The 22,892-nt window shown below is 39.8% G+C and overlaps 1 protein-coding gene across 1 annotated transcript; it reads right to left on the bottom strand.

Moving 5' to 3' along the window:
• Nucleotides 1-164: 164 nt before the first annotated feature.
• On the bottom strand, nucleotides 165-22,067 carry abhd17c (abhydrolase domain containing 17C, depalmitoylase). Its single transcript, XM_023289063.3, has 3 exons — nucleotides 21,206-22,067; nucleotides 11,426-11,605; nucleotides 165-5,304 (listed from the first exon to the last, which is right to left on the bottom strand). The coding sequence occupies exons 1-3, from the start codon at nucleotides 21,688-21,690 to the stop codon at nucleotides 5,085-5,087; spliced, it is 885 nt and encodes a 294-aa protein (XP_023144831.1). The 5' UTR covers nucleotides 21,691-22,067; the 3' UTR covers nucleotides 165-5,084.
• Nucleotides 22,068-22,892: the final 825 nt, after the last annotated feature.

Raw genomic sequence — 22,892 nt, 5'->3', positions numbered from 1 at the left:
CTCGACAATTGGAACTAGCAATTTAGTTTAACTCAGTATTTCGAGCCTTTTGCATGTGATGTTAAAAAAAAAAAGAATCGTGTTGTCTCAAAGGTTTCAGAGGCACAGTGGCACTCACAATACAGTTCTTTAATCTATTCAGTACTGAGAAACAAGATGAGACATACACTTCCATGCATCCTTTATTCCATTAGAAGCAACATAGACTTTGCTGCCTTCTTGCGAGAACCACAATGTATGTTTCACAGCATATTTAAGGCTTATTTCATTGGTTTTGTTTTACACTCTAACACCAACATCTGAGTCTACTAGCTTCATCTGCCTTTCCTTTGCATATTGTGATTCCAGTGTTAAAATCAATGAGACTTGCCAGCCCTGTGAAAAGGCTAATATGTATAGATAAGATATTGAAGTACACGATTACAGAGGCTTATTATACAAACCAGTTTAAGAGACAGTGTAAATCTATTAACATTTAGACTGGAAAACCTCATAAAAATGTCAGTATCAAAACAAGAATCAGATCTAAAGCAGGGTCTTCATTTCCTTCAAAAAGACAAACTAGAGGAAATATACTAGGGATGATTAAAGGCTTTTTATCCAAAAACATTATCCCAGCATTAGCTATGATCAGAAAACACTAGTATAGAACTGACAAATCACTTCACAGAAATACAGGGATCAAATGATCATTACAAGTTCCTATTCAAATGTCCCTCAGACAATCATTTTCCAAAAACATACTCAGCATTCAGATTTTCCTAAATGTTATTGTTTAGCTTAATTGTTTAGTGTTTTACTTCATTTTTTCCCATCTGCAGGAATCAAAGAACAAATCATTTCAAATACAATTATTACAAGTTGAAATGTCCGCAAATTACGAAAGGTCATTTGCCAGTGTTGCACATTTCCATGATACTCCATTTCTCCTTTGTGGTGGCAACTCATCACAAAACAGTGTTAGAAAAGAGGACTTCCCTGGCCAGTTCCTTGTTACTGCAGGCAGGAACACATGGCAGACAAAAAAAAGGATGGCTGTGGTCAGGTTGAATTTGGTTTGAGTACCTTGCTGTCATTGCAGTATTTCTCAAACAGTCTGGCTTTCACAGTGATTGACTGATTCCTCAGATGGACAGCAGCAGTTATCAGTCCCCTGAAGACCACAAGAGCCCAGTTGTAGTCAACAAAAAGTCTGGGTGAAATGTGTACAGATGTAAGGCTTTATTTTTAGTGTGAAAGGACTGATAAATACACATGCAAACCCAGCAACAGCATTTTTGTCTTGAGCAATTTAGCTCAATGTCCTTTCTCTTGTCAGTCATACTTGCTGTTTTCAGTCTTTTTTAAAATTATTATTACCACATGAGCTCCAGTTAACCAAAACACAGCCTTGATGCCTGCTGCTCTCTCTTCTATTGAGGTAAAGGTCTTTATTATCTGACATTTGGGACATCATTGCTGTGTTGCAAAGTGGCAAATGCATGGTGACAACATTCACGGATGCAGTGACAATTCTGATATGTATGTATACAAAATTACACTAATTAGACTATGGGTTATGGGTTATCGCTCCTTCTTTACCAAGGCTGGTGAGATGTATTTGTAAACTGCAACATAGGCTGAAAAAAATCTGTTCAGGTAATGACCTATTGAACCATTTTACAAATCACTGAGGTCCTCTGCATATAGATGATTCACCTGTCACAACGTATTTAAATAAACAATTTTGGTTCACGCCTCCCTGTACCTCTGCCTATCATGGTGTCATATGGACAGTAATTGTGAACAATAAACACAAAGTACTAAAGGCATTGTTTGTATGCAGAATGATCAGGGGCTCCAATATACCTAAGCGAAAGTAATTGTCCTCCAGGACTGTTTTTACCAGTAAGTAGGTGTACTTTATATCACTAGACTACTCAATGAACTTTGGAATTATCTTCTCCCTGTACACGGTGTGATAAAAAATCTCCAGGCCTGTTTGTGTTGGGCATACAAAGAGTGCTTTATGAGCATGCAGCCTCTGTGAGCAGTAACCGTCACAGCTGGACTATGTTGCACATTTTTGGGAGCACTGGTGGGAGCACATTTGCGATTTTTTTCATGGACCGAGAAGAAAACACCATATGGAGGATGTTCCAACCTTCATGTCGAGGACCATCACCGGCGATAAGGGGTGGGTCTGCAGCTCCCAACAGGAGAACAGCAGTTTTCAATGTATAAGAGTCACAGTGACTACAAGACTACAGAAGAAGCATCAGGTCAGGAGCACGCTCATTGTTTTCTTTAACATAGAGTTGAAGACAAAATTATCAGCCTCCTTATGAATTTTTTTCTCTAAATTCCCAAGTGCTGTTAAACAGATCAAGGAATTTTTAACACAGCTTTTCATTATTTGGCCTCTTGATGCTAATAATCAGTTGTGTATCCTTTTTGCTGGATAACAGCTTGCAGTCGTTTGTTGTAGTTTGTAACAAGTCTCTGACACATCTCCTGAGGAATCACAGCCCATTTTTCTTTGACAATTTTCTCAAGCTCCTCCAGATTTGATGGTCTTTTGGCATGGACCCTGGTCTTCAGTTGACCCCACAGATTTTCAGTGGGATTCAAGTCAGGGCCTTGTGCAAGCCAGTCATTAACGTTCACTTTGTTCTTCTGGCGGTAATTTTTCACCAGGAGCGACGTATGTTTTGAGTCGTTGTCATGTTGGAAGACAAAGCGACAACCCAGACCCAGTTTTGCAGCTGATTGCTTGAGGTTTTCTTTCAAAATCTTCATATATCCTTCTGTCTCCTTCAACCTTGACAAGATTCCTAGTTCCCTATATCATAATACTGCCACCACTGTGCTTAACTATGGGGACGGTGTTCTTTAGGTTATACACCTCTCCCTTCTTTCTCCAACAATAAGCAATGTCTCCATGGCCAAACAGCTCTAGTTTGGCCTCATCTGACAAAAGGACATGCTTCCAATATTAAGAATCTTTCTCCACATTTTCCGTAGCTTACATCAGTCTGGCTTGAAGGCGTCTCTTCTGTGGAAGTGGAGTGCTTCTTGGCCTGCATCCTCGCAGTCCATTTCTGCGCAGGGCTCTAGCGACTGTCTTCTTTGACACTACAATTCCTGACTTGGCTAAGTCATTAACTAGTGTTTTGGTGATGTTCTTTAGATAGATCTTTAGATCTTCTCTCACAAATTTTCTCTCCAGAGTCTTTGAAATCTTTCACTTCCTACCTCTGCCAGAGTTGTTCTGTACTGTGTGGCTGTCTTCGAACTTCTTGATACTTCTCACTCTACTTCTTGACACTTGGAAATGCTGTGAGAACTTTGTATAACCTTCTCCTGCTTTGTAAGCATCAACAATTCTTTTTCTCAAGTCTAAACGGATTTCTTTTGTTTTTGGCATGGTTTTATAAACTGTGTGGAAAGTGTAGAACAACCCTCAGTTTTAACTTGACTGACTACCAGGTGTGAGCATTATAAAGTTAAAGCACATGATTGCACAACAGTGGTTTGTGCTTTGGCTCAATAAAAAGGTCAGTTTTTAAGGAAGGTAATAATATTGACCCTTGTAATTTTTTATTTTTCTAAAATTATTCTTTATTGTGTGAAAAAAACAATTCATACTTTCTGAGGAAAACTAGTACATCTGGAAGTGCTATATTGAAAATCCTCTGCTCTGTTAGAAATGCACCTGGGTTAAAATTTCATAGGGGGCTCATAATTTTGTCTTCAAATGTACATGTGGTGATGCACCATGAATTTGTCCCCCATGCTTGGGCTGTTAAAAAGTTGTAGCGTAAAGTCCAGAGATGTCAGAGGGATAACATTTGGTGCAAACAAACTGAACTGTGGTGAAATTGGGTGCTCAAACTGCCCTGTGCACTCATAACATGATGATTATGCACAAGTGTTTGGCCACAACCACAATGGTGCACCTCAGCTTGCCCATTTGGCTCCATGTGACTTCTTTTTCTTCCTCAAAATGAAATTCATGTGAAATAATACCTATCTTGTCACAGTTTAAGAGATTCATTGTTCAACGCATATGTTGCTTGACATGTTAACACAATGGGAGTCCCAGGCACCATTACAAGAGTTGCAGGAGAACTTGCTGAGGCACTGTCTCACTGTACAAAGAGAATAATTCAACAGGGATGGCGGCCAAATGTAAATTAGATACGTTCTTTGATTTTTCTGAGCACAATCTCAGGATTTTTTGTTCACACCTCATATGAGAGAGTAGCATGCGTCACGACTTCAAAGATCACAGCTGCAAAGCCCAGATATGCAGAAGTGAATTGTGGGTAATGGCTTTCAAACACACACCCACCTGAAAATAAACAAAAAACAACAACCAAACAAAAAAACATGGAATGCCATTAACAAAACAAATTAACATATACATCTCCAAACACAGAAAAAAAACAATCTTTACCTGAAAATAGCTGCACATTTAAAGTGCCACTGTCAATCAACCCTGAATGATAACTTAAAATTACAGAAAAAGTAAAAAACTTCAAAAACTGTATCTCACGGTGCAAAATTGATACTTCTTTATCTTGTATAAAAGAATACAAAAATCAGCATTGCAAAGAGTATCAGTCAAAAAGAAAGATGCAGGTGCTGATGAGAAAACACAGGGAAGAATAAGGAAATGTGACAGACAGAAGCTCACAGAGAGACACTGATAGAAAAGGTGAGGGAGACAGGCTGAGCAGAGGAAGAAAGGAGGCTGAGAGTTGGAGTGGGCAACCTAGATTGAATAGCCAGTGCAAACACTGTATAGGCCCTGGGTATCTGGCAATCTGGGTTCATGTGTAGTAGGCACCAGTCAGTTTGGGGGACAGGGGATTGGACTGGCCTACCCTTCAGTTGCACCTCTACAATTTAAAAAAAAAAAAAACCTCCTCTTCCAGTGCACTAAGTATATTCCCACCTTGAAATGGCTTCAAGGACTGAGAGGACCAGTGTGATGTTTTTCCTCTAGTCATGTCGACCCCTAAAAGAGGAATTTGGGGAATTATGAGGAAGAAGCTCTTGAGTGTGCCGAGATGAACCTGGGCCTAAGTACTGAGCTCCTCTCAAGAAGTGGCAAGCTCAAAGGAGATAAACCGCTTGAGTCTCTCCAGGTACTGGGCGTACAGTTCAATGTCGTTGTGGCCAGCTCCTTCCACCCAAAGGGGCTCGACTGCACGGGGACACCGCTCGTACATGGCCAGGCCATGGGAGAAGTCAATCACCTCGTCCTCAGTACCGTGGATTACCAGCACTGGAGATGCCACCTTGGACACTTTGTCAATACTGTGAAGGGGAAACAGAGGAAGAGAAATGTTCAGTATGAAAAAAGATATTAAGCTGGTCTGAATCATTACAATCTTTTAGATTCATGTTGGATTAGACTGTATGGGATTGGATCCAGTGGCTGACCACTGATATTGACCGCTGACATGAAACATTATTACTCTGTCTCACTGGTGGTGAACTGGTCTTTCACATCACCAAGTATGCCAAGTTTGAATTCTGTGCATGCTTGGGAGCTGAAAGTAAAACATGAAATTTAACTTCGCCATCAGACAAATATTAAACACCAACTCTTAGCTGATACCCATGCTTGTCTTCCAAGAGGAATGTTATATATATAGTTTGGAGATCTCTGACCCACTGTTTTGTATTACCAAAGGGCTACTGAGATCAGACTTTTCTTACAAAAACGACCACATAAGCAAATCAGCCGGGCACCTTGAGAGTTTACTTCCTGTGTCCAACATATAACAATCTCATCTTTCCCAGTTAAGAGGTCAGCATATATTGTTAAAAATTAACCACATACTTATAGTTAAAATCGGGATCGTTAATGATCACCAGGAAGCATCATAAAACTGCTACTGTTACATGATGTACTGAAAGATGAAGTGTTAAGGTCAACTTTGCAGTCGTCATAAATTAGAAGATTTATACGATAGGAGAATACTGGAAATTTTAAAGATCTCCAATTCACTGACAAGTGAAGAAACACCATATACGAATAACGTAGTTTATTTGGATGAGATGAACATTACCTTGGACCTTGGACTGAGATTATCTGGACATCTTAAATCTTAATCTAGTGGCATAAAAACAGTAAAAAGAAATATTTTTTTCATTCGTCTGCTACAATATCAACATTCATGGCCATGTATTGATTTTTGTCTTTCCTATTTAAAATGCTCTTTTATTGCTTGCTCATTGAGCTGTGCTCTGCTCTAACTGTCTCACAAAAGTATTAACAACAAACCTCCTCTTGGTGCACACTGAGTGAAAACATTCATGGGAGAAAGGGCCATTGTTGGCTTTTCCCCACAAAGAAGTTCATGAACAGTTGGTATCATGAACATCTCTGCATAAATGTGTCCAAAACTAGTGCATTCAACTTAACTCTGATAAATCGTCTTAACACAGCACTGTCAATCTCCTGAAACCCAACATTTCAATCAAGTCAACTTTTTGAAGATTATTGTTGGGGTGTATGGTAGTTGTGCATGTGCAGTTTGCTAGCCAGCGAAACATTGTCAAATCTCAGCAAGATCACAGCAAAGCTACAGATGCAGAAAGTGTGGAGCTGCATCACTGTCAAGAAATTATTGAAAATGTTTACAAGTGTTCTTTCATCTTATTATTTCAAGCTATTTTGTGAACATTTACTATGAAAAATGACTTTTCCAGAAGCTCATGTCTTCCATGGTGTCTTGCATTTGTTGCTCTTCAAGTCTCCCTTGTTCCAAATCTAGTAACATGAATGTGTAAATGTGACAGTGTATAAGACATGCACACTGACGAACATCACTGATGATCAGGTCTGTCTTCTGGCCTGGACATATTTGCTCCAGTCCCTACCATGAATACAAATTCCCTACTAATCACCTTTGCCTGTGACTAGAGGCAGCAGCTCAGCCTTCATGGTGCTCCGCTGTTCACAGTTTAGTAGGAAGAGTAATGCAAGTCAATCATTGTGAATTAATGGAATAAAACTATTATTGTGTTCACTTCACAACTGGGAAACATAGACAGAATGATGGCAGACATGGTGATCATTATCTCTCCCTACATTTGTATGAACATGAGCTCACAGCTACACAGAGAAAACCATGATAATAGTTCATTTCCAGAAAACATTTGGTTTGCAGATACCTGACGACAAGTATTGGGGTTTGAGAGTGCAGTCATTTGAAAAAAAGTATATATCATGGAAATTTGGAGACTTTTCACCATATATGAAAAAGCTGACACTTGATCCTCTTTGAAACAGAACCTACAGGTAAAGGCCATATTCAGTAAACCACTGTTGCCATTAACAAGGTATACTGGTTAGGACTGGGTGATATAGGTCAAAATAATGTCAGAGAACAGTGCTTCATTTCAGTGGTAGCATATCCCTAGCGTTGCAGTATGCTACTGTCTGGGTTATGTCCTTTTGCCATTTAATTGTTTTGTCAGAAAGTGTTATTGAGTCCAGCATCATCATTAAATACAGTGTTACACATGTCATTAAGTTGTGCACCATTACATAAAAATCAAAGGGTTAAGGTAAGGTGAAGGCTGGCGAGAGATAAATTTCAAGCTCAGCAGTCAAACTGTATTTCTTCTCCCCTGCGTGTGTCTGGATACAGCTTCTGCTGCATGTTTCAACAGACTGATCCTGTTTTTGCTCTTACATGCAACTGGTTTGTTACACTTGTGGCAGCAAACACTGGCTGCATCAACTCTACTGAAGTGTAACTATACTTTAAAACATTTATTTCTCTCCTCCATCATCGCTTCAAACTGCAGATGTGTGATAAAGCTGCTCCACCCCTCATACAGGCTCTGACAGAGAGAATTCCCTCCTGAGTTTGGACAATGAAAGCACATCATAGTCAAATGTCTTATAGTGAGAACACAGAATATGCAACATAACGTTCTTCTTCATTTCTAAAACTTTATTTCTACCCTGATTTAGCCATTTCTTCACCACATCTGATATGTGTGTAGAGTCAGGTTTGAACATCCAACTGCGTCTGAGATCCAACCTTCTGGCTGATGATTTTAGGTTTGCTTGAAGAATGTGGAAGCAATCCTCCTTCAGCATTATTACATTTACTTTATGTAAAGCATCAGTTCCACTGTCAGCAAAACAACCCCATAGCATCATACTACCATCACCATACTTGATGGAAGTATGGTGTTCTTCGGGTTAAAAGGCCTCACCTTCTCTCCTCCAAACATATTTCTGGTCATTGTGACCAAATAGCTAAATTTTTGTTTGATCTGACCACAGAACTTTCCTCCAGAAAGCCCTTTCTTTGTATCTGCAGCTGTATCTTGCTCTGACTTGAATAGAGTAACAACAAATGCAGCTGTTTTTTGGTGAAAATGAAGTTGTTTTCTTGCTTTGAATTTTACCGAAATTCATCAATATACATTTAATCTTAGCAGTCACAGTGCTCCGTAAGTCACTGGACAGTGCCACAACTGAATCACAATTTTGCCTCTGTACATCACTACAGTGGATTTGAAAAGAATCAATCAAGTTGTGATTAAAGTGTGGACTCTGAGCTTTACTTAAAAATTCAAGAGATTTAACAAAACACTACATCAATTGTTTAAACCTAACTTTAATTACAGTCTGTTTTTACAAAGTCCATCCATTTTCACACTCTCAAACGTAACCAGACAACTGTCTGATAACCAACTTCATGGCCAGGTGTGATGGTTTCCTTGTTATTATGTGAGAAACTAAGGGACGAACGTCTGGACTTGATTACAAGAGTTGAACACCAAGAGAATGAACACCAGTATCTTGAGAATTCCTATGAATAGCTGTCATTTGCAAATGACAGCTATTCATAGGAATTCTCAAGATACTGGTGTTCATTCAAGTGAAGAAGGCCCTCATTAGGCTGAAAAATTAAAGCAGTGTCCAAATCAACAATTTAGTATATTCTTAAAAACAAGAAAGCACTGGTGAGCTCAGCTACACCAAAACATCTGGAAGACAACAGAAGACAAGTTAAGTGGAGGATAACAGAATATTTTCCTTAGTGAAGAAAAACCAATGCTCAACAACGCTCTAGAGGGGGAAGGCATATCACTGTCAAAGTCTTTATTCAAGACAGTTCTTAAAGAATGTAAATCTAAAAGGTTTTCCTCAGGAAGCAAATAACAGGTAACACTCAGGAACACAAAGGCCAAATCAGACTTTGCTAGAAAACCAACAAAACCCTGTCTGTTTCTGGAACATTCTTTGGATAGATGAAGTCAGATGAACTTGTCACAGGATGATGGGAAGAAAAGAGAGTGCATGCACTCCAAACATGCAAAAACAGTCCAGCTAAAAATCGATTTTCACTTGTGACTCGAGCCACCACCCCCTCACGAGTTCTCCATCTAAACCACTGTCTGCAGAATAAAGCAGATGCAAATAGCAAAAGTTTATATTCAATCAAAGCTTGATTGCTTTGATGTCCGGAAGCAAAATTACAAAAATTAAGGCTAATGTCCAAATACCTATGGACCTGACTGTACATCAAACTGTTGGAAAGGCATCCCTCTGCTGATACACTGATATGCTGGCAAGCAGTTTAACATTAATCTCAGACACTCAGGTGTTGTGGCTCAGAGTATCACTTAGCCACTTAAGGTGATGCAAACACGGTGTCCACAATGGACTCTTACCACACTCGGCACATACAAACCTGGAGATCATACACACAGATATAGACATACAACTTTATCCAAATGTACTGTACAGTCATACAATACTTCCCCAAAAGGACCACTTAATATTCTTCACCATCCTACACTGCAGTCTGAGGAGACACAGTAGTCATTAAATGTACATTTTTTCTGGTTGTCTATAACTCTATCCAACAAGTGGTTTTCTTTTGAGTGAGGTCCAATGACAACACCATCATAATGCCACTCTTTGATCCTCATGGAGCCCAAGCACAAGTTTTTGGTGAAAAAAGAACAGTGGTCCTTGCTCACACAATGGTCATGCGAAGTAAGTGATAATAAAAGTTTGTTTTGCTTGCTGAAAACACAGTAAACACAGCAGGCTCATTGTTAATTTGAATTATTGACTTCCTGGATTCCTACTGATACCAGATGAGGCTGCATACAAGACTTCTCAACAGGAAATATGAGACAAACATCAACACAAACTCGTGTTTCAGTCACAGGCCTAGACACATGACTAGGGTGAATTATTCTTGATCAATCTGAGGTTTTTCAAAAACAAGCCGTTTCATGCTGTGTTTCAATATATCAAAAACAACACATTTTTAGCACGTCGCTCTAACCATGCCTGCAAATTGGTGACTTTTTCAGTCATTCCTTAAGAATAAATCTCAAGCTTGCAATTCGAATCAGATGACCTCTGTTACATACATCTAACCCAACACTATTAATGTCACACAGTTACATGCTAGAAAGGAGTGCATGTGAATGAAACATATCTGCACTTTATGATGCACTTTATGCTTGGCCACGATATCGTGAGTTAGTAAAAGTCAGAATAGAGATCAGAGTTCAGATCTGTTACAGTAGTTTTTTAGTCGTAACTAAAAGTAGGAAACTGACACTAAACGTGGTGATAAAAGAACTAACTGTGGGCTTGCTATCAAATGATCCATGGAAATCTAACGTCAACGTGAAGCTTGACTGTTTGCTCGACAGCAAAAACATGAAAATGTACATTACAGAAAATCACAAACTTCAGAAGTTTTGAGGTTTGCAATCTTTTATTCTGCTGGTTTAGTATTTGTGCTGTTTGACTGAAGGTGAAGTTCTTTGTTTACCAATCCAATCACAGGACACACCAACTCTAATTGCTGTGGGTCAAGAACGCCAAGAATTAGACTGCAGATACAAGTGGACATAGTAAATTTCCTTGACAGGACGTCTGGGCCTCTTTTGGAGGAGAACCACAGCACATTCATGTCAAAAGGAGTCCGATTTGGGCATCTGACCAAATCACCTCCCAGACGCCTCTCTGTGAAGATATATATGGAATGTCTAACTGGAGATAACAGTGGGGCAGATCTACAACACACTGAAGGGACTACATATTCCCCGGTGGATCCCCCAAGAGGAGCTAGAGGATATGGGAAAAAGGACATATGGGCTGAGTGTTCAGCCTCTACTGTAGAGATGGATGGAAACTGCAGTCATGCCCATATGAACATAAAAAATACAGACAATTGCCCGAGTCTATTGGAGACTGTATTTTTGTGAACAAATCAGCAATGTCTGTTTTACAAACCTTGCATGTACACAAAAGGTACCTGTGAATTTAAGACACCTGTAAATGTAAACAATTTGACCTATTTGACAATTGCATCAACTGGACTTTACAAAGCCCAGGTTGCTGTTATGTGATTAGTGTTGCTGTGTTTTTACGTCTCACCTGGGGAAGGCATCGAAGCAGTAGGTCTTGCGTGTGTCAGGGAATGCCACCCGTAGCCCTGACATTAGTGGTGAATGCAGGATAACAGCAGCACATTCATAGCGAGCAGCAAGGTCAATGGTGGGCACAGTGCCGATGCTCTGACCATACAAGATGATATTCTCAGGTGTTACACCATACCTTGAAAGCACAAAAAAGACAAGTCAGATTTGTTTACAAAATGATGTTACATTGAATAAACAGGGCAATATGTACTGTCTAAGGGATTAAAACAAGACTAAAACAAGACATCGTCATATATTTTTCCTATTGAAGGAGGCTGTTGGGGAGTGCCAGTACAACAGAGGGGTAATGCTTGGTCTCCAACAATGTTTACATGCCAAAGTAGCATCCAGATGAATGCCATGACTGAACCCTTTCCAGGAGCACATTGCACTTTAACAAGATAATCACTTTACCTGAAAATGTTTTTTGAGACTGATTGGTATAAACTGCATTTATCTACAGGCCTGTACATACATAGCTTTCAAACATTCCTTCTAGTGCCAAGCACACTCACAAATACACAGCTGCAAACAGAAGTTTACATACACTTGTAATGGCCATGTACATCTTCCAGTGACTCCTTTAAGTCTTAATTTCTATGGTGGAATCATTGAAACATATGCTTCTTGGTCACAAAAAAACAATCATGCATTTTAGTTCTGTATTAGATTTATTAAAGGTCTTCTGGAAATGTGAAAATATCTGCTGGGTTCAAATATACATACAACAATGCCAATGCTAATGCTATTTGGTTAAATGTCCCTTGGTCATTTTCACCTGAACTTTTGGGGTGACCAGTCTAAAACTTCACTTATAGCCTGATTCAACCATTTCTTTGCCACATCTGATGTGTGTTTGGGGCCATTGTCTTGTTGGAAAGATCCAACTTTCTGGGTGATGATTTCAGGTTTTCTTGAAGAATGTGGAGGTAAACCTCTTTTACAATTCCTTTTATTTTGTGTAAAATGCTGTTGTAAATTATAATAATGTTATGACTGAATGCTCTTTATGATTTCAAACTACTGTTTAACTGTGTGACTGTGAACTGATATAACCCAATGTACTCAGTAAATTTCCATGATTAACTTAAACCATGAAAATATAACAAATTGGTTTTGCAAGCAGCCGGTTGAAACTGGCTGCTCAGAAACTGATAATACCACTGCAAAACAAACATCCCTTAACTCATGGTAATGTAACTTGTTTATGTGCCGGTTTAAAGGCTAAACTATTTCTTTATATTAACAGTCACTTGTTCAGACTCTGCTTTGTTCAAGGGATTCCTTGCGCAAGTGAAACTTTGCTTTGACTTGAGAGACGACTTAGTATTAATTTGGAGAAGTCTGGACTGCACTGAAGAATATTGTTTCTGGTTTAGGAGTGTCTTGATATTAGGAATGGAACAGTTGTAGCTCCTTTCCAGAAGACGTCTGTGCTTGGTGGCTCTTGATACAAATTCTGTCAAGGCTGTCGTCATCCCTGTTGTTTGTGCACCTTTTCCTACCACAAAGCACAGTTCAACAGTTACTATTGCTCATAGCTATTTATCTCGCCAGACTCAGTGGTGAAAAATCATCTATCATATTCACTCATCGGTCGCTCTTTCAATTCTTTGAACCAGTTGACGTGTCTGCCGGCGAGACGCTTCACTAATCTGGACGTGTCGGCTCCCTCGGACTGTGTAATTTTAAAACATGTTTTGCAGATGTGCTTTCTGGAATCATGTGGGCTTTCCCTCCCTGTTGCTTTCTTAGATGAAATAATTCCATGTTCCACTAGCAGTGGACCGTCGGCATCAGTGCCTGGAGTCATAGTTCTGTTTTGAGGCTCTGAAAGCGGCTGGAGCGAAAAAGCAATTGTTTACCTGCAGGAAGCAGAGCTGCAAACACTCACTGCCCCGCTGTTACACATGGACATTAATGATCAGAAATGTTGCTCTTTGCCAACACTGCAGATCAATCAAAGTATCATTACTAACAAAACAGGATTTCGTATCATTTTAACAGCAAGATAGCACAGTATTTTTTATAGATTTTACACTAATTTAAATTTTGACACTTAATAGGTTGTGCTCATTAAGCATAGTGAACAATGACCAGTATTTCCATTGGGACTAAGTTTCTTTGTGAATAAGAAATTGTGCTGAAAGAAAATCTGCATTATACTGTTGAAGCCAAGCATGAATAGAATCTTTTGCTTAGACCATTTGGCAGAATAGGCATCACAAATGCAGAGTCATACTTCCTATTTCACCACCAAAAGGTATACAGAGCAAAAGACAGAATGAAGCCTAAGTGTACAGGCAATAGATCTCAATACTGTATTTGTATCTGTCAGTAAAGCAGAGGAAGCGCAGCCACAAAAATCTAGAATTTGGCTAGTGTCACACCAATGAAAGAAAATCATATTCATATATTTTGGCATACTGGAATATCCAAATAACTCGGATCCAACTAAACACCCAAATGTTGATGAGATGACAGATTACACTTGATTGTTTTACGACCTACTCCATCATTTTTTTTTTTTATTTCCACGCAAACCCATAGTTTTTATCCAGTTGAAAAACAGTGATGTTTCAAAACTGTGGTCATTAAAAGAAACTGTGTGGTTTGGGGACATATTGTGCTTAACAATATAAGGGAATGTATCTTTGAAGTCTAGTGAAGGTTCATGTAATTTCGAAGAGGTAAAAAAACTCACCATAAACTCATTTCATTCATTTAACAATCATCAGATTGTTAATCCAACTAATCTTTGTGAAATCAAATCTTTATCTTTAAATTCTTTCCAGCTGCTCCAATACAACAGAGTCCTGAAGGCGAAGTAAGAGAATACTAAAATCATGTTCCAGTTAAAGGCCACAGACAATGATTTTTTCACAGAATGTGATTAAAACAATACTGAATAAACATTAGGCTTTCCTCAGGTGCAGAAGTTTGCTGAGAAACATACAATAATGAACACATTTTTATGCTTGAGCGGGCTCTCCAAAGTTTATGGGAACAATGAAATGTTACGCTTAATGCTCTGTGGGAAGAAACCTACTTAGTTTCTTTACAGTCCCTTTTAGACGATCTGTCAAATGGAGCATAAATCACAGGCATGATGAGAGTGAGAAATCAAAGTACCTGCTTAATTTTATACAAATAGCGATTAGCCTTTTGTCTGTAATACAACAGCAAGATTACAGTATTAGTAGGACAGTCACACTGGTGGCATTCTATCTTCAAATCTTTATTAACATCACCAGTATTCAATCACCTAAAATAAAGTTTGACAGTCAAGCATGAAACCACATCTTATCTACAACATCTTTGAGATGAGCAACCTACATTGTACTGACTCTGTACTACACAACTAATTGTCAGCAGCTGAACACAGCAATGAGCGACATAAATCCCTAAGCAATGGTACTGAAAATAAATGTTAATGATTGGCAACGTACAGATTTCTTTGTTTCTATGCCGATAAACAAACAGCCGAGTTACAGCAAATTTTTTCTCAGCTTACATTATACTTTTGTGGTTGTTATTATCTCCACTGTCCAGCTTGGCCGTTAAGTCAGCCAAATGCTACAGCAAGCATCAAGAAGCATTATGAGACACATAAATGGAGTTCTATGAAGTAACAAGATGGAGATATGGATGGTAATAAATGGATTAGCTGAAAAATAATAAAAAGTAAATAGCACGTCCATCTTTTTCTTGTTCAAGCATCAGCAATATGACAAATTGAAGTTCTCTGTCATTGTAAGATGAAAATCTTTGGATAATGACCTGTTCTAGGTCAAGGCAAGACACTCTTTTTGAAATTATTCTTGCCATTTTTTGCTATTTTCTAAACCAATGAATGCTTATTCCAATTAATTAGGTTCATATTAAATAATGAGAGTAGTTGCCAGCGCATCAAATGGGAGATGGTAGATCCACATTGGTTGTACAGATTAACAATGAGTACAATGACATCTACTCTGTAGAACTGGGGTTATTTCCATCATAACTCGGTCTGCAGCTATCGATTATTCTAATAATTAAGTATTCTGACGATTAATCGAGTAATTGGATTCCGCACTTGGCATGTGCATTACAGCATCAAAAGTGAAAATAAACATGCTGTGCAACAGAAATAACCATCGGGGTGGAAGACGGGCAGACATTCGTGCTGTATCATGCATATATAGTATAGTAGAGGGGTATTCAACTAAGATTCAATGAGGTTCAGTCAGAGAAAATGTATTAAAGCAAAGGTCCGGAACATCATAACTTGAGTTAGTGACATATGTTAATGTAGAATAACTGTATGAATGTCCACGTGTAATCAAGAACTATCAAAATAATAATCATAATAATAATAATGATAATAATCAGTGTGATTCAAAAACATTTTGACAATATTTATTGTTGCTTAGCATTTAAGAATACAGATATATAAGGCTGTATATATGTATAATGTTCTTCTCTCATTAAGTAAAAGAAGGGCTGCATTTAAAAATAAGAAAAATAAAATAGCTTTTGAAAAACTGTGCATCTTAAAATAAAATTCCTAACTTCAGACAAATAAAGCTCTGCAGCAGCTTTTTCCCTTTTTCTTTAACTGGCTCACATCTTGACTGAACAGACTCAACCAACTTTACAAGATATAAAAATCAACAAATCAGTTGCTTTTTCTCTGTCCTATATTCCACTGCACTGCGTTCTGTTGCTTTGTGAAAGAATTGAGCTGTAGCTTGTCCTGCTAGGACTTTAAATGTAGGCCTGAATGGTTTCAGGGCAATTCTCATGCACATGTGAAGGAGCTCACTGGTGAACCTGGAACCATATTTAGTCTGAAATATGTTCATGGCTTAACTTGCACGCAACTGGTCTGTGTGTATCCAGATGGCTGTACTACGAAGCCAGATTAGTGGGTTAGCAGGTATGTTGAGCATTAAGTCAGAGTTTTCAGTGAAAGTGGCTATGTTTTAAAGTGCTAGATCACCATGGCAACTGAAGCTGGAAGAAGTGTCTCTCTTTAAACAAAGTGTTTCCTGTCAATTATGTACTAGTGATACAGATTGTCTGGTGATGGAATATGCTTGATCTGTAAACAAGTTGAGCTGTATATTACTAAAACGACTGAATAAAGCCGTTTAGTTACAGTATCACACACTGTATTCATTGTGTTGCCATGGGAACCCGACATGTATTTAGTTGGTGGTGCAGAAATCGTATAAATAAGTTTTTATGTTTGGTCCATTTAAACTGCTGGTACTGCAGCTGATAGAACACAAATAAGAAAACTGATTAGTTTATTAGTATTGATTACAGAGAAGATTCAATCAGTCACATTAGTTTCACTTTGACATGGCCACAAATTAAAGTGATCTCCTGCATTATGAGACAGTGTCAGACCTGAATATATGAAGTTTAATAGTTTCATTGTGTGGCTGTCAATCAGAAATAATCAGCTGTGTTGATCGGTAAAATCAATATATTAAGCACGCTTAACGGTTTTCTACCAACATTCCTATCTTGCATTATTTCCAGTAGCAGCTTTGTACCGTCATATGTTTTATATTCCTCATTGTTCTCCAGTAAAACAACCTGTTGACTGAAGCAGCTGAACACCATCAGTTCATTTTGTGCAGAAAACAAGTTGTTGCATTACACGTCCCTTTTTGTGTGGGCGAGTCTGAAGCAGAAAATCTGAGCTAACAAAGAAAGCTAATAATCACCTTCATGATAACCGTTATCTCTTTTGCTGAGCCACAAAGCAAAACCCGGCCATCTTAAACTGTCATAGTTCAGCCCTCTGATCTGCTAAATGCCGTAAACAATAGAAAAGCTACGCCGGTTAAAATAGAAGCACCCCGTCAAATTTAAAATCCCCTTATAATTTATTGATCATAGGTCCAGGTCTGTATAAGGTGAAGTTTGGGTCCGGACTCGGACCATGGTCCACCAGTTAGTGACCTAGGATCTAGTATATAGTGGATTAAACAAGTCCTACAGCCAGAGAATTTTGCCTCAAGGCATCTTAGTAATTGAATTACTTGAGGAATGCCTTCAGCACTAATCATGATGAAAAGTGAAAACAAAAACAAAGATTGTTCACAAAGGTGAAAAGGGAACTGGACAGGCAGAAATGGAGCAAAGCAGCTGGTCCTGATGGTATCAGTCCCAGACTGCTGAAGACCTGCTCCACTCAGCTGTGTAACATCCTCACATACTTGGTCAACCTCAGCCTGAATCTGCAGAAGATCCACACAATGTGGAAAACATACTGCATGGTCCGTGTCCCTGAGAGGAAACATCCTACTGACTACTGGGACTACAGACCTGTAACCCTCACTTCTGAAATCATAAAGACACTTGAGAGACTGGTCATTTCCCATCTAAGACTCAGGGTAAGGACGTACACAGACCCCCTGCAGTTCGCATCTCAGCCCAGTGTTGGTGTGGATGATGCCCTCATCTACATGGTGCAGAGGACCTATTGACATCTAGACACTGTAGATGCAACTGTGAAGGTCATGTTTTTTGATTTTTCAAGTGCCTTCAATACTATCAAGCCTGTGCTGCTTGGTGAGAAGATGAGGATGATGCAGCTGGAGTCAGCACTGATCTCCTGGGTCATGGACTATCTGACTTGCAGACCACAGTATGTTCAACTACAGGGCTGTGTGTCCAACAAAATCCTCAGCAGCACAGGGGCCACATAAGGAACTGTCCTGTCCCCTTTCCTCTTTACATTATATACATCTGACTTCCGGTGTAACTGAGACAGCTGCTATCTTCAGAATTTTTCTGATGACTCCGCAGTTGTCGGCTGTATCGGAGGAGGACATGAGGAGGAGTACAGGGACATGATCATGGACTTTACTGACCGGTGCAACCTCAACCACTGTCTACTGAACACCTCTAAAACCAAGGAAATCGGGATTGAATTCAGAAGGCAGAAGTCCACACCAGCAGCAGTCACCATTCTCGGCACAGAGGTGGAGACTGTGTCCAGCTATAGGTGCCTGGGAGTGCAGCTGGACGACAAGCTGGAATGGTCCAGACACATGGAGGCAGTGTACAAGAAGGGCCAAAGCAGACTTTACTTCCTGCAAAGGTTCAGGTCTTTTAGCATCAAACATCAGCAGACCTCTTCCACACACATTTCACCAGACTGTGGTGGCCAGTGCTTTATTCTTTGGGGGGCAAGGGGCTCGTTCCAGGGACAGAAACCAGGTAAACAAGCTGATTAACAAGGAGACAACAACATGTGTTGAAATGGAATTAATACAACAGGTGGCTAGGGTGAGAATGCTCAGGAAACTGAACCCAATTAGGAACAAAGCTTCCCACCCAGTACACAGTCTGGAGGTGTTTCGGGAAAGCACCTTCAGCCATAGATTAATTCCAGAGCGCAGCAGAATGTCCTTCCTACCAGCTGCAATCAGGCTTTTCAATTCTCAGTAATTCTTATTAAAATTTAAATTAAGAATTAAATGCTGTGTATATGCATTTTTAACTTTTTATATATTTGTTCTAACTAATATAGATATACGACTATTAGATAGATCATTATTTAGACTATTAGTGTTGGTGCTCTGTTGGGTTGTGGGTAATCTGTGTATCAAATGCTGCTGTTCCAATTAATTTTCTTTGTAAGGATCAATAAAGTACATATTCTATTCTATTCGTAATGCACTTTTTGGACACAGCATCAACCGGTATGGGTTTTCCAGGGCCAATGCCGATTATTGGTAATCAAGAAAGATGAACGACCAATATTTGGTACCAGCATACTTTGCATGTTTCGGCATAATCATTGGCTGACTAGCTTGGTTACTATCTGTTAGCGTAGTCTCGGCCACTGTAAAAGCATCTAATTTCCAAATATGTGGTGACTACCTGTGTTTCTTGTTCAGTTTATCCACCTTGTGTCTCTGCTAGAGAGACGTGTCTGCCAGAACAGACTGCTGAAGTTAATCATACTTGAAATGTTACAGTAAATAGTGTTTGTCACAGACAAATAGGTACAGCAAGCTTCTTAGTATCAGCCAGAGGCTACCACCATCAGCAAAATAAGTTCCAGCTGCATCACTTGTTAACACCTACCAGCACAATTTTGGAGCCTTTTATGTGTAACAGGCACATTAGGCAGGCTTGTGGAAGACTGCTGAGTTTATTACAACCTGAGCACCATGTGCTACCTCACCTTCCAAACACAGCTCCGCTAGCTCAGCTCTGGAGATGGCTTGTCTGGCTGTAATCAATGGCTTTCAGGGATTGGCTGTTATTCGTGACATGGCAGCACCAATCAAAAAGTGTGGTGTGTGGGACACTGTTTGAGACCACAGAGGGCTCATCATCTCCACACTAATTTCAACCTCGTCCCCTCCTCGGTCCTCCAGCCCGTGACCCGGACAGGGAATAAGAACCGAAGAGAGAAGTCAAGGAAAGGAATCAAGGATGTGCAACTATTAAAGTGGGATAAGGGGGGAATGTCTGCAGAAAAAGCGAGCTGGCTGCATCAGAGCCCAAGTAGTACCTTTAGTTTATTTTGAAGCAACTGGTCAATAAATATCACAGTACCAACAAAAATGTAAATATGGGCCTCAATAAGCAATCATGCCTATAGCTAGTCGATCCCTAGTTGGGACATACTAAATCTTACTCTGACATACTGTATATGGTACTGTGGATAATGGAACTCACTCTTATTCTTCTGTTTGTTTTTTTTAACCACACATTATACATCACCTGATGTATTGTCTGGGTCAATATATAATTGCGTGACATTTTGTAACATAGTTGACAGGTATCATAGTTGACATATTTACTGTTTTCAGGTCTAAAGTCAACATGTCCACCAATAACCAAACACCACAAGGCATTTTTAGAGAAAGATTCTTCTAAATATTATATATAAAATTGAGTAAAATTGAAATTGAAAGCTATTTATAAAGATGTTGTAGTAAACCTGTTGACGTGATAAAGCCACACTTGACTCACACACTACTTTATATTAAATAACTCAGAAAGCCTTGGAGTCTGGCCAGTCTTTTCTTCAGGAGGAAATGACATCATGGGGAACATCATGTGATTCGGAATCAACACACTTCCTTGAGAGGTGTTTTTGTAATGATTAACTTAGTTGAAAGTGATTCCTCGGACACAGATACAATTTGTTTTTTCCATATAAAATTTAATATATTGTCAAAAAAGAAATAGCTGTCATGATTATCTCAACTTAATAAAAACAACACAATCAAAACATTTTTTTGAATAAGCTCATTTTATTATTGTTTAGCTAACTAGAAGGTGGTTGTTATTAAATTCGGACGGTTATTTAGTTGACATTTTAGTGATATCCGATCATTTTTTATTAATAATGATTGTTTCCATAATAAATCATTATGGAATTTGTAAAGACATGACAAAAATGAACATAAAAAACATTTGTATTATTTTTAATAAAAATGTATGCAAGATACATCCCATGGAATTCAAAAGTCCCTCAATTATATATTGACCCGTCTAATCTCACATGGTGAGTATGTCTGAATGAAGGTAGTTAAGGTAAAGTGACCATGTCTGAATGACAGAATGCTTTACCAGACTGATGAAACCAGTAATGTTATGCATCCTATGTGTGAAAGGGGCTGACCACATATACTGGGCCTTCTTTTCCACATGAGGTGTAGAACGTACTTGATATTGGCATGTATTGGAGCGACACTACTACATGGGTCATACTCACTTGTTCCTCAGGACCTGCCAGGCCGCCTCTATGTCCGCATACAGGTTCTTCTCAGAGGGCTTGCCGGTGCTGACTCCGTAGCCCGAATAGTCGTATGAGAACACGTTGCAGTTTATCCTGGAGCCGAGGCCGATGTAAAAACTGCACATCTGTCCCAGGTCCACGGCGTTACCGTGGGAAAACAGCAGTGTGTACCGACTGTTCGGGGCGCAACGCACAAACATGCATCCAACCCGGTTCCCCCGGCTACTTCGGGTGCTAAATACTTCTACTGCGTCGAGCTCCCGCTGCGAGTACTGCCAGTCCGCCCGCTCGGTTAAATGTAAGCTAGTTGCCCCGTTAGCATCGGAGTGTATCGAATAGGTCGGCTCCGGTGGAAGGAAGGCTAGCTTAGCCGCGATGCGACTAGGACAGGGCGGACAACAGAACAGCCAGCACAGCTCACCGATAGAAAATCCATTCATCCTGGGGCCTTGTTCGGGCATTTAGCCGCGGGGTCACTTGGTTGACTAACTTATATTGACGTGAAAAACAGTTCTCTACCTGGTTTAAGATCCAACTGACCGTGAACAGATTGTTAAAGCGGCTAGCGGTGTTCGATGACAGGCTGACCGGGGTCTCGGCTGGCAGCTTACGCGCTAGCAGGGAGACAGGTGGCTAACAAGAGGACTACACAGCACCGACAACGTAGCATTTCAGTTCATACTGTTACACAGCACTAAACCGTGTGGCGACTGGTTTCCATAAAACAATACTGCCCTTAGAACACACGTGTGGCTGTGAGCGGAGGTCTGTAGCTGCAGAAGTGTAGACAGAGGGCAGCCATGTCTGCTGCACCGACGCCAGCCAATAGTGTGTCTGCAGAGCCGGAAGCTGCACCGAGAGGGCTGCACACTACAGCCGCACGTTTAGAGCATTTTTAAAGACCGCTACCACAATAGATGATCACTTAAGTGCACAGTTTACGATTTAAATACACAACTTACGCTTTTAAAGGATAGTTTCACTCACAATATACTTAGAATTAAAAAGATTTATTCAAGGAGTATTCCACTTTCATTTTGACCCCAGTAAGTCTGTCTACTGCTTCTAGGGTTGCCAGCCGTCCCTTAAAATACGGAATCGTCCTTTATTTGACAATTAATTGTTGCAAATTGTTCCGTATTTTCATAAATCCCCCATACACGTCTGTCACACACTCATCAAAACTGTTTAATGAACAAAATAAAACATGAAATATTAAGGGCAGCCAATTTCATCATCGTAGGAACTATGTAGCAAGGACCCGATATGAGGTCCACGGATAGACCTCAGACTTCTCTGCATTCCCAGTCCTGCCCGGTCCTTCGTGGGTTGCCGGGTTACAGACACTGCTGCACCCGCACGTATAAAAATGTGTACAAGCGAAACTCCACCACATCCAAATAAGCAAAAACATTTTCAAAATTAAAGACGTGAGTGGGAAGAGTCAAACCCCTGGCAGTGGGTACAAGGCAAACTGTGTTTTCAGATGCTCGTGGGCTGGCTGGCGTCCGAGCAACAACTCCCCTTCTACTCTTACCTTACTCACTAAACTCAAGCGCCATGGAGGACTCAAGGAGTTCGTGTTTCCTGCTGCAACCTTCTCTTTTTCAGCTTTCTTACACAGCCGATCACTCCCGACCCAGGTTTTATTGATGTTTTTGAC

This window comes from Amphiprion ocellaris, chromosome 1, assembly GCF_022539595.1.
Source record: "Amphiprion ocellaris isolate individual 3 ecotype Okinawa chromosome 1, ASM2253959v1, whole genome shotgun sequence".
Lineage (NCBI taxonomy): Eukaryota > Metazoa > Chordata > Actinopteri > Pomacentridae > Amphiprion > Amphiprion ocellaris.
Note: the sequence above shows the minus strand (reverse complement) of the source record. Positions and strands in the feature narration are given on the sequence as shown.